Genomic DNA, 13,773 nt, shown 5'->3' with positions numbered 1-13,773 from the left:
GGGAGGACCTTTTACCAAAAAAAAAAAAAAAAAAAAATAGAATTGTTATCAATTTACTACAATTTAAATGCCTGATACTGATGAGACAAAAATAGTAAAAGAAAGCAGGGAATAGTTTGCGAAAGAGAGTAACTATCCATGTTACATTAAAAACAAAAACAACAACAACAAAAATTATCAAGTGAAAATGTAGTTACATGTTCATTTTAAATGCTATGACCATTTTCTTCTAATTGTACTCCTGATGGTATATTTCTGCAGTTCATCTTTCTTCTTGATGTGAAGAAAGGAGTGTTATGTTTTATTGTGCTTTAGCATAGGGCTCTACATGTAGCAAATCACCAAATATTAACTGATCAAGAGAAGTACTCTCAATTATTTGACATTAATTACTGTTATAAGCAAAAGTGGCTATGGTATTTTCAGGATTCTAATTTAGTTATATAGCTTTGAGTCTGTAACAGGGATTATCAAGTTAAATATCATAATAGTTCCTTTTTACACTCCTTAAATCACCTAAATAAGATACCTGTGAATGGATTTTCTTTATTGTCTTCAGGTCTTCAGTTAAGTTTTCACATAGTTTCTGTGTTTCAGCCAAGGAAGAAATTGTATCTTCTTTTAGTTCATGTAGATTGTTACACAGTGTACTGAGAAAGCCATCCATTTCCTTCTTCTGATCTTCTATCTTTGAAGAAAAAAAAATTAATTTCGAGGAGACCTTCCAAATGGTGGAGGAGTAAGATGTGGAGATCACCTTCCTCCCAACAAATACATCAGAAATACATCTACATGTGGAACAACTACAGAACACCTACTGAACGCTGGCACAAGACCTCAGACTTCCCAAAAGCCATGCGGCTGACACGGTCTTGGTGTTCCGGCTGGGTGTCAGGCCTGTGCCTCTGAGGTGGGAGAGCCAAGTTCAGGACATTGGTCCACCAGAGACCTCCTGGCTCCACATAATACCAAATGGCGAAAGCTCTCCCAGAGATCTCCATCTCAATGCTAAGACCCAGGTCCACTCAACGACCAGCAAGCTACAGTGCTTGACACCCTATGCCAAACAACTAGCAAGACAGGAACACAACCCCACCCATTAGCAGAGAGGCTGCCTAAAATCATAATAAGGTCACAGACACCCCAAAACACACCACCAAACGTGGTCCTACCCACCAGAAAGACAAGATCCAGCCTCATCCACCAGAACACAGGCACCAGTCCCCTCCACCAGGAAGCCTACACAACCCACGGAACCAATCTTAGCCACTGGGGGCAGACACCAAAAACAATGGGAAATACGAACTTGCAGCCTGTGAAAAGCAGACCCCAAACACAGTAAGTTAAGCAAAATGAGAAGACAGAGAAACACACAGCAGATGAAGGAGCAAGATAAAAACCCACCAGACCAAACAAATGAAGAGGAAGTAGCCAGTATACCTGAAAAAGAATTCAGAGTAATGATACTAAAGAAGACCCAAAATCTTGGAAATAGAATGGAGAAAATACAAGAAACGTTTAACAAGTACCTAGAAGAACTAAAAAGCAAACAAACAATGATAAACAACACAATAAATGAAATTTCACAATAAATGAAATAAAAAATTCTCTAGAAGGAATCAGTAGCAGAATAACTGAGGCAGAAGAACAGATAAGTGACCTGGAAGATAAAATAGTGGAAATAACTACCGCAGAGCAGAAAAAAGAAAAAAGAATGAAAAGAATTGAGGACAGTCTCAGAGACCTCTGGGACAACACTAAACACACCAACATTTGAATCATAGGGGTCGCAGAAGAAGAAGAGAAAAAGAAAGGGACTGAGAAAATATTTGAAGAGATTACAGTTGAAAACTTCCCTAATACAGGAAAGAAATAGTCAGTCAAGTCCAGGAAGCACAGAGAGTCTCATACAGCATAAATCCAAGGAAAAACATGCCAAGACACATATTAATCAAATGATCAAAAATTAAATACAAAGAAAAATATTAAAAGCAGCAGGGAAAAATAACACACAAGGGAATCTCCATAAGGTTAACAGCTGATCTTTCAGCAGAAACTCTGCAAGCCAGAAGGGAGTGGCAGGACATATTTAAAGTGATGAAAGGGAAAAACCTACAACCAAGAATACTCTACCCAGCATGGATCTCATTCAGATTCAACAGAGAAATTAAAACCTTTTCAGACATGCAAAAGCTAAGAGAATTCAGCACCACTAAACCAGCTTTACAACAAATTCTAAAGGAACTTCCCTAGGCAGGAAAAACAAGAGAAGGAAAAGACCTACAATAACAAACCCAGGACAATTAAGAAAATGATAATAGGAACATACATATCCATAACTACCTTAAATGTAAGTGGATTAAATGCTCCAACCAAAAGGCACAGACTGGCTGAATGGATACAAAAACAAGACCTGCATATATGCTGTCTACAAGAGACCCACTTCAGACCTAGGGACACATACAGACTGAAAGTGAGGGGGTGGAAAAGAGATATTCCATGCAAATGGAAATCAAATGAAAGCTGGATAGCAATTCTCATATCAGATAAAATAGACTTTAAAATAAAGACTATTACAAGAGACAAAGAAGGACACTACATAATGATCTAGGGATGAAACCAAGAAGAAGATAAAACAATTGTAAATATTTATGCACCCAACATAGGAGCACCTCAATACATAAGACAAATTCTAACAGCCATAAAAGGGGAAATTGACAGTAACACAATGTTAGTAGGGGACTTTAACACTCCACTTTCACCAATGGACAGATCATCCAAAACGAAAATAAATAAGGAAACACAAGCTTTAAATGATACATTAAACAAGATGGACTTAATTGATATTTATAGGACATTCCATCCAAAACAACAGAATACACTTTCTTCTCAAGTGCTCATGGAACATTCTCCAGGCTTGGGTCACAAATCAAGCCTTGGGAAATTTAAGAAAATCGAAATCGCATCAAGTATCTTTTCTGACCACAATGCTATGAGACTAGATATCAGTTACAGGAAAAAAATCTGTAAAAAATACAAACATGTGGAGGCTAAACAATACACTACTAAATAACCAAGAGATCACAGAAGAAATCAAAGAGGAAATCAAAAAATACCTAGAAACAAATGACAATGAAAACATGATGACGCAAAACCTATGGGATGCAGAAAAAGCAGTTTTAAGAGGGAAGTTTATAGCAATACAAGCCTACCTCAAGAAACAAGAAACATCTCAAATAAACAACCTAACTTTACACCTAAAGCAATTAGAGAAAGAAGAACAAAAAAACCCTAAAGTTAGCAGAAGGAAAGAAATCATAAAGATCAAATGAGAAAAAAATGAAAAAGAAATGAAGGAAACGATAACAAAGATCAATAAAACTAAAAGCTGGTTCTTTGAGAAGATAAACAAAATTGATAAACCATTAGCCAGACTCATCAAGAAAAAAAGGGAGAAGACTCAAATCAATAGAATTAGAAATGAAAACGTAGAAGTAACAGCTGACACTGCAGAAATACAAAGGATCATGAGAGATTACTACGAGCAACTCTATGCCAATAAAATGGACAACCTGGAAGAAATGGGAAATTCTTAGAAAAGCACAACCCTCCGAGACTGAACCAGGAAGAAAGAGAAAATATAAACAGACCAATCACAAGCACTATATTGAGACTGTGATTAAAAATCTTCCAACACTCCAATAAAGATGTTAAAAAAAAAAAATCTTCCAATAAAGAAAAGCCCAGGGCAAGATGGCTTCACAGATGAATTCTATCAAACATTTAGAGAAGAGCTAACACCCATCCTTCTCAAACTCTTCCAAAATATAGCAGAGGGAGGAACACTCCCAAACTCATTCTACGAGGCCACCATCAACCTGATACCAAAAACAGACAAAGATGTCACAAAGAAAGAAAACTACAGGCCAATATCACTGATGAACATAGATACAAAAATCCTTAGCCAAATACCAGCAAACAGAATCCAGCAGCACATTAAAAAGATCATACACCATGATCAAGTGGGGTTTATCCCAGGAATGCAAGGATTCTTCAGTAAACGCAAATCAATGTGATAAACCATATTAACAGATTGAAGGAGAAAGACCATATGATCATCTCAATAGATGCAGAAAAAGCTTTTGACAAAATTCAACACCCATTTATGATAAAAACCCTCCAGAAGGTAGGCCTAGAGGGAATTACCTCAACATACTAAAGGCCATATATGACAAACCCACAGCCAACATCATTCTCAGTGGTGAAAAACTGAAACCACTTCCTCTAAGATCAGGAACAAGACAAGGTTGTCCACTCTCACCACTATTATTCAACATAGTTTGGAAGTTTTAGCCACAGCAATCAGAGAAGAAAAAGAAATAAAAGGAATCCAAATCAGAAAAGAAGAAGTAAAGCTGTCACTGTTTGCAGAGAGATGACACTATACATAAAGAATCCTAAAGGGGACTTCCCTGGTGGCGCAATAGTTGAGAGTCCACCTGCCGATGCAGGGGACATGGGTTTGTGCCCCGGTCCGGGAAGATCCCACATGCCACGGAGCAGCTAGGCCCATGTGCCATGGCCGCTGAGCCTGCACGTCCGGAGCCTGTGCTCCGCAACAGGAGAGGCAACAACAGTGAGAGATCCACGTACAGAAAAAAAAAAAAAAATAAGAATCCTAAAGATGCTACCAGAAAACTACTAGAGCTAATCAATGAACCTGATAAAGTTGCAGGATACAAAATTAATGCACAGAAATCGCTTGCATTCCTATACACTAATGATGAAAAATCTGCAAGAGAAATTAAGGAAACACTCCCATTTACCACTGCAACAAAAAGATTAAAATACCTAGGAATAAACCCTAAGGAGACAAAAGACATGTATGCAGAAAACTATAAGACACTGATGAAAGAAATTAAAGCTGATACAAATAGATGGAGATATATACCATGTTCTTGGATTGGAAGAATCAACATTGTGAAAATGACTCTACTACCCAAAGCAATCTACAGATTCAACGCAATCCCTATCAAACTACCACTGGCAGTTTTCACAGAACTAGAACAAAAAATTTCACAGTTTGTATGGAAACACAAAAGATCCTGAATAGCCAAAGGAATCTTGAGAAAGAAAAATGGAGCTGGAGGAATCAGGCTCCCAGACTTCAGACTATACTACAAAACTACAGTAATCAAGACAGTATGGTACTGGCATAAAAACAGAAATATAGATCAACGGAACAGGATAGAAAGCCCAGAGATAAACCCACACACATATGGTCACCTTATCTTTGATAAAGGAGGCAAGAATATACAGTGGAGAAAAGACAGCCTCTTCAATAAGTGGTGCTGGGAAAACTGGACAGCTACATGTAAAAGAATGAAAGTAGAACACTCTCTAACACCATACACAAAAATAAACTAAAAACTGATCAAAGATCTAAATGTAAGACTGGACACTATAAAACTCTTAGAGGAAAACATAGGAAGAACACCCTATGATATAAATCACAGCAAGATCCTTTTTGACCCACCTCCTAGAGAAATAGAAATAAAAACAAAAATAAACAAATGGGACCTAATGAAATTTCAAAGGTTTTGCACAGCAAAGGAAACCATAAGACGAAAAGACAAACCTCAGAATGGGAGAAAATATATGCAAATAAGCAAGTGACAAAGGATTAATCTCCAAAATTTACAAGCAGCTCATGCAGCTCAATATCAAAAAAAACAAACAACCCAATCCAAAAATGTGCAGAAGACCCAAATAGACATTTCTCCAAAGAAGACATACAGATTGTCAACAAATACATGAAAGGATGCTCAACATCACTAATCATTAGAGAAATGCAAATCAAAACTACAATGAGGTATCACCTCACACCAGTCAGAATGGCCATCATCAAAAATCTACAGACAACAAATGCTGGAGAGGGTGTGGAGAAAAGGGAACCCTCTGGCACTGTTGGTGGGAATGTAAATTGATACAGCCACTATGGAGAACAGTATGGAGGGTCCTTAAATAACTAAAAATAGAACTACCATATGACCCAGCAATCCCACTACTGGGCATATAACCTGAGAAAACCATAATTCAAAAAGACACATGTACCACAATGTTCACTGCAGCTCTATTTACAATAGCCAGGACATGGAAGCAACCTAAGTGTCCATCAGCAGATGAATGGATAAAGATGTGGCACATATATACAATGGAATATTACTCAGTCATAAAAAGAAACGAAATTGAGTTATTTGTAGTGAGGTGGACGGACTTGGAGTCTGTCATACAGAGCGAAGTAAGTTAGAAAGAGAAAAACAAATACCATATGCTAACACATATATATGGAATCTAAAAAAAAAGAAAAAAAATGGTTCTGAAGGACCTAGCGGCAGGACAGGAAGAAAGATGCAGATGTAGAGAATGGACATGAGGACACGGGGAGGGGGAAGGGTAAGCTGGGATGAAGTGAGAGAGTGGCATGGACGTATACACACTACCAAGTGTAAAGAGATAGCTAGCGGGAAGCAACCACATAGCACAGGGAGATCAGCTTGGTGCTTTGTGTCCACCTAGAGGGGTGGGATAGGGAGGGTGGGAGGGAGACGCAAGAGGGAGTTGATATGGCGATATATGTATACGTATAGCTGATTCACTTTGTTATACAGCAGAAACTAACACACCATTGTAAAGCAATTATACTCCAATAAAGATGTTAAAAAAATTAATTTCTTTTCTTAAGTTAAAAATGTTTTAAATTTATTTTTTATTTTTTTGAATACATACAAAATAGAAAAGGTAGAAAACAGTATGCAGAGAAAAGTCCCTTTCCCCTTCAGCCCCTAGAACCCCACCCAGTCCCACTCCCACCTCTGAGAGATGATTGTTACCATTTCTAAACACTTTCAGAGGTTTTTTATTATCCATGTTGAGGAATTTATGCATACATATATGGGTATACGTTCATATGTATATCTTCCTCACCCACCATATGACAGACTGCTATATATGTTACTATGTGAAGTTAAATATTTATCTTGAAGATCATTCCCTCTCATTTTTCTTCGCCATGATTCTGCTGACCACATCAATGGCAGAGAGCATCCTATCTCCTCCCTCTTCCAGATTCCTTCTCACAACCTTGGGTTTTGCATGTAGACATCTCTCTAGATGTGGCCACAGACAGAGTTTCTTTCTTAAACAACAATTTGAGATAATAAGAATATTTGTTACCTTATTAGCCAGTATCAATGAAGTCTTGAAAATATGCTTTAGTTGACTATTGATTTCCAGTATAGATACCACAGTGGGTGATAAAACTGTTTCCAGTGAACTGAGGAGGTCACTCTTAAGTACATTCTGGTTTTGAAAATAAACAAACAACTCTTTAAAAAGAATATTTTCACTTCCATAAATCTGGCTGGTTAAATGATAATATCTTAAATACTGTGTTAACTAAACACATGCATATTAAAATCCTAAGTATCCATTCTCTATTCTGTATACCCTACAGAGCCTATTTATTACTAGAGCTTATATTCATCATAAATCACTTAATCCTGCATACAGTAATTATGAAAATGGTCGCTTGATGTACAACAGATTTTTAACAGTCTACTGCAACAGAAGTCAAGAATTCAGATGAGGGGAAAGTGAAAGTCATTTGATAAGATTTCAGCATTGCAAACAAAGGAAGAAAAAAAAACACCTACAACTATATTTTAACGAAATAAATTTCAAACAAGTTTAGATTACTAAGTCAAAAAGGCTCAAACCAAATAGTCTTCAAAAGTAGGCTTTGGGCTGGAGGTATTTAAATTCGAAGACCTGGCGAGTTGTATCCTATTGTATCAGAAGAACTTGTCAAGGTTCTGGTTCTTGTCAAGTTACATAGAAAAGTTGAAAAGTACTGTAGATTGGGAATTTTTATAAAAAGAAGAAAAAAATTCTGAACCAAGCTCTTTTACTAGGGCAAGCATGAGGAACTGTAACAGAAATAATTAGTAAATACTTGAAAGGGTACTGGTTTTCTTTTGAAAGAGCGAGCATACTAATTTCAACTCATTCTGTGGGAGCAGCAATCATCTCTTCAGACTCAAGCTTGCTTATAGCTTGATAGGAAGTCATCAATAAATACAGACTACCATTTAGCGAATGAATCAATTTCCAAAAAGTTAGTACCAACAGAGTATCTTTTAACTTTGTTAAATTTGGGTGACTGAAGAAATCTACCAAATGTCATACAGCACTGAATTTAGGCAGTGTCAGTGAACATTTGAACTTGGAAAATGTTCAACAAACACTGTTAAACTCAAAAAGGGAGGCAGCGAGCCTGTACAAAGAAAAAAAAGTGAGATGACCAAGAACTTCCTAGACAAATGATACAATTACAAAATAAAGGGTATATACAAATCAAGTATGGAAAAGGTAAACAACATTGTGTAATTAGATGGCTGGCTTCTATAGAATTATGAAAAACAGCCTCACAGTTAAAGGCCAGAAGGGCTTGATCACACATATCTGACCCCACAAATTATTATAAACGCTCTCCAAATTCTGTAAGTCATTTTTCTTGCACATTTTTCTGAATTTCTGTAGTTTTAAAATTAACTACCTAATATCTCCTGGTTGGGTCAGTGTAACATTAGCATGACTATTCCAGGACCCTTGAAGAAAAGATGAATGACCAATTTCTGAGCCAGCTAACAAGTCATGGGTCCCTTGAATTCACGTGAAGCTAAACCTACTCTTTCTAGTTATTAAAAGGCTTACTAACTCTTACTCTTTATGTTATAGGATGTAAGTGAAAAAAGTTTCAAAAGATGTATATATACGTTTGGAAATTAATCTTTCTGGGAGAAAAAAACAGTGAAGAGGTTTGCCTTTAAAAATATAAACCTACTCTCTTAAAGTGATATGTTTGCCATTGTGTCTAGTAAAGCTTAAGATGAAAGAATAGCAGTTAACATTGTTTTTGAAGACTTATCAAATGTAACCCTTCAAAAATAAGAGATTTACTAACAATCAATTTCTGAAGTACGGTTTTACTTTCTGTTGCTAATGATTGTTCTTTTAGTATCATATTAGAAATCTGAGAAACAAGTGTAGACACATTTTCTGGAATAGATGTGAGAGATCCAAGTGCTGTTGTAGCAATTGTGTCTAATGCAGAGACACTGGAAGACAGCAGGTTACCTATACCAAAAAGAAAAAGAAAAAGCAGATTTAAACTCGGCAATAAATATATTTAAATACAAATACAACCTTCAAAGAGGTTGGAAAAATTATATCCTTGTGGAAATTTGTAAAATAAATAAGCTTAAAATAATTGGCTCACTACATAAGCATGGAATTATTGTAAATATAAATTAAATACGTCCCTGCAGTACTTAGTACTTGGCACATCTGTAGATGTATCAGACCCAAAATTGTAACTCAGTGTAAATCACGAGTTAGAATATTCTAAAAACTAATCTCTAACTGAAGGAATATACAGTATTACTGTAGATAAGAGGTTAAAGAAGAGAAACTAGAAATCAATAAACAAAATTTTTAGTGGTTAGCTTAGAGTGACTAGATCTAGGTGATTTTTACAATTTTTTACATTTTTGCATCTTCCAACTTTTCTATAGTGAAGACAATATTTTAATAATAAACAAATGGGGGACTTCCCTGGTGGTGCAGTGGTTAAGAATCCGCCTGCCAATGCAGGGAGCACAGGTTTGAGCCCTGGTCTGGGAAGATCCCACATGCCAGGGAGCAACTCAGCCTGTGCACCACAACTACTGAGCCTGCGCTCTAGAGCCTGCGAGCCACAACTACTGGGCCCGTGTGCCACAATTACTGAAGCCCAGGAGCCTAGAGCCCATGCTCCGCAATAAGAAAAGCCACCGCAATGAGAAGCCCACACATGGCAATGAAGAGTAGCCCTGGCTCGCCGCAACTAGAGAAAGCCCACGCGTGGCAACGAAGACCCAACATAGCCATACATACATACATACATATATAAATTTAAAATAATAATAATAATAAACAAATGGATACTTACTTCCCTAAATGAAGATAACAACAATGGTTATGGTCAAAAATAATACCCATATATTCTGACAATATAGCAAACATTCAAAATACACATTCTCAAAAGAAAAGAAAAGTTGGAGAATGTTTATGCACAGAAAATTTCAATAAGGAAACCCAAGATATGTAACAAGGTATGAGTTTGAGTTGTATGTAATGAGTTTTATAGAAAAAAACTCAACTAACATTTGTTTTAATTCAAAGGCTTTAATCCCTAGTCTGAATAGTGTGTGCATTGGAGGAGACTACTGACACTGTCACCTGAGTTTTTATGATATTTAATTATCAGTTTTGAAATTAGTCTCACACTAAACACACAAAGATTAGAATTAGAAATGCCTGAACTTACCAAACAAGGTTTTATGAACTTCTAGCATGGCCTTTTGTTTTGTGCTGCCATCCTTAATTAATTCTTCCATACTATTAAACAGACTATTCAGGTTTTTGCCAAAAATATCCTGAGCTTCTGCATTGTGCTGATCAACTGCCTTCTTACGATCCAGTTTAGAATGGAGACCAGATACATCTTTTGTAGTTTCTTCAACTGTGTTAAGCAACTATATATGATTTTCAAAAATAAGTGTTGATAAGATGGATATGACAAAAGCAGTCTAATGAAAATATCTGTGCTTCATAAGGATTTTTCCTGATAAAAACTAGTAAATTTTATATATTGTATCAGAAGAAAAATTTAAGCTTATGCTAATTTATCCAGGAATGTTTATTTCCCCTCCCCTAGCCATCTAGACAAGGAAAACTGATTTTGCCAATCTATTTTAGTAATTATGCTTCCTCACAAATTTGTTTCCCCATTATGTGTTACTAATTCCTAGGAAAAATACACCTAATAAAAAATTGAATACTCATTAGAAGATACTAAATTCTTGAAGACTAATTAATCTCAACCATGACCACAGGTAAAGCATTACAACACCGTTATTCTAAACATCCACAAAGTATATTAAAGTCATGTTCTATTTTCAAAACTTTAGGAATAGTTTTTTCTTAAATTAGCATCTCTAGTTAAGAAAATTTAGATGAAATAGTAAAATAATGTTTCTTAAATGGATGGAAGTATCATTTGGGGTGAATAAATAGAATTTCACAATTAACGCTTAAGCTAAGAGTTACTTCTACCCATTCTTTAATTTCCTTAATGCAAGTACAAATTAAAACAAAGGACAAACCCTGCTGGCAGTATCATGAAGCTTCTCCTCAGTACTTTCCAAAGCTGACGTGAAATATTCTTCTTCAACAAGCTGTAATTTAGTTTCTTGTAAATGTCTTTGAGTGGTTTCAAGTTCCTGTGTCTTATTTTGCAGGTCAGATTTACACTGGTCAAGTTCATTTTTATTATCCATAAACAATTCTGTAACCTATAACACATTAAACACTTTTTTTTAAGAATTAAAAAATGCAGAACTGGTTGTTGAGATACCTGGCTAGTTCATACCATAATATTAGAAGAACCAAACAAATTATTTCCATGTAAAAGTTGTAACAAGTTACCAGGTAGGTTAGAACATTTTATATGGCATCTGGTTTCTTCCTATAAATTCATTAAAAACAAGTAACAGGGTAGTTCCCTGGCCGTCCAGTGGTTAGGACTCTGCGCTTCCAGTGCAGGGGGCACAGGTTTGATCCCTGGTTAGGGAACTAAGATCCCACAAGCCATGCAACAAACAAACAAACAAAAAACAAGTAATAGGTCTAATGGAGTGGTGTTAATTCTTCAGATTCCTTCCAACACTGCCAGTGTGAGGGTGGCACTGAAGGGTCAGGTCTTTCTACCTTAGTTATTTAACATCTGGTTTCTCCCAACATCTGCATTTCCTCAGCTGATAAACATGTTGATGAAAATGTCTCAGCATTCACTATTTAGCTTTAACATTAAATTGTACAATTCAGTTAATTTCTTAAAATGTTGCATTAATATAAGTGTCAAAATAAGTCAGCTTCTTCATTATCATTGATGATAGTAAAAAAATTATGATACAACTTACTTTTACTTTAAAGGTCGGCAAGAAAAAAAATCTTAAAGAAAAAATATCAGGTCCCTCACCTTCTGAAATTGTCTTTTAATATTTGCTTTTTGCATGACATTCAATACAGTTTTGAATGCTTACCCTACTTAGCTCTTCCTCAACAGCAGCAATTTTTTCAAGCAATTCTACAATTTGTTCTTCTTGAACAGTTAGTTTTCCACTCATGGCTCTAAAATAAAATTTAAAAGGAGTTTGACAGTTAATATTTTTTCCTAATTCTTATAAAATTTATTCTAACACAATTGAGGAAGTTACATATAATCTCTACCATTTATCACTATCATGACAATGATGCCTAAGTGTCAAGAGATAGATACTAAGTGCAGAAAACAAATGTATTCTTTGTCCTTGGTTTATAAATAGACTTTTTCTTGTTTTCTCCATTTTGAAACTGAGAATCCCTACCTAGGAGGGGGAAAAAACATGTGTGTATATATAATTTGAGAAGCTACAAAGATGACAGAAGATTATAACCCACATAAAAAAGTAGAGGTGGGACATACAGCTAGGTGTCTATCAGGAATCAGGAATATGAAGTATAAAAAAGACACACAGAATCCAGGAGAGGCTTGTGATGTGAAGGCATCAGGTGTCACAGGAGGAAGGGGAGAGATAAGGGGCAAAAACCTGGGAAACTAAAGTATGTATATAGAGCAATTACACTCCCCTGCCCCCAGCACCCTTACCCCAATACACACCCCAACACACATACCACTGTCACACCACGGCAAAAGTCCTCATGAGATAAACGATTATTCTCTAAAGCACAGTTCCTCAGCCTTAGCACTACTGACATTTTGGACCAGACAATTCTGGTCTGCTTTAACGGGGCTCTCTGATTTTTTGAGCATTAGCAAGTTTCAGAAGTCAGTGCTGTCTTTTGCCTTCTTCTAGTTCCCTCATAACTACCAATCATTTTCTATTCCACACTGTGCTTAAATGGCAAAGAATTTTAAGAATGTAGATTTCCTCAAATTATTAGCTAGAGATATTGTTAATTAAAGGAAAAGACAGAACTGAAGTATAAGAGGAGAGTTAATTCTAACAGTCTTTTGATAACTATATTAGTTCTTTATTGGAAATAGCTCTTTAAAGTAGAATGGGATATTTGAAATGCTTTTCCTATACTAAATATATAAGAGGGATACAACATTGTTATTTAATGAATGATATAGTTTTGATAAATAATTTTTAATTGAAGTATAATTCACGTACAATATTATATTAGTTTCAGGTGTACAACATAGTGATTTGATATTTTTATACATCACAAAATGGTCACCACAATAAGTCTAGTTACCATCTGTCACCATATAAAGTTATTACAATATTACTGACTATATTCCCTATGCTTTACATTACATCCCTGTGACTGACTTATATAACTGGAATTTTGTGCCCCTTAATCCCCTTCACCTCTTTTGCCCACTCCCTCACCACCCTCCTCACTGGGAACCACCAATTTGTCCTCTGTATCTATGAGTCTGTTTCTGTTTTATTATGTTTGTTCATTTGTTTGGTTTTTTTAGATTCAACATATAAGTGAAATCATAAATTTGTTTTTATCTGACTCATTTCACTTAGCATAATACCCTCTAGATCTATCCATGTTGACATTAATGGCAAGATTTCATTCTTTTTCATGGCT

The 13,773-nt window shown here is 35.8% G+C and overlaps 1 protein-coding gene across 1 annotated transcript in view; it reads right to left on the bottom strand.

The window, feature by feature from the left end:
- KIF11 (kinesin family member 11) overlaps positions 1–13,773 on the bottom strand; it is a 57,695-nt gene that overhangs the window by 25,878 nt on the left and 18,044 nt on the right. Inside the window, exons 11-16 of the mRNA XM_007471562.1 lie at positions 12,207–12,294; positions 11,268–11,456; positions 10,430–10,637; positions 9,026–9,198; positions 7,237–7,362; positions 530–688 (exon numbers count right to left, since the gene is read on the bottom strand). Coding sequence (XP_007471624.1) covers positions 530–688; positions 7,237–7,362; positions 9,026–9,198; positions 10,430–10,637; positions 11,268–11,456; positions 12,207–12,294 — 943 coding nt within the window. The remainder of the gene's footprint in view (positions 1–529; positions 689–7,236; positions 7,363–9,025; positions 9,199–10,429; positions 10,638–11,267; positions 11,457–12,206; positions 12,295–13,773) is intronic.

Source organism: Lipotes vexillifer, unplaced genomic scaffold, assembly GCF_000442215.2.
Source record: "Lipotes vexillifer unplaced genomic scaffold, Lipotes_vexillifer_v1.1 scaffold325, whole genome shotgun sequence".
NCBI lineage: Eukaryota > Metazoa > Chordata > Mammalia > Artiodactyla > Lipotidae > Lipotes > Lipotes vexillifer.
Note: the sequence above shows the minus strand (reverse complement) of the source record. Positions and strands in the feature narration are given on the sequence as shown.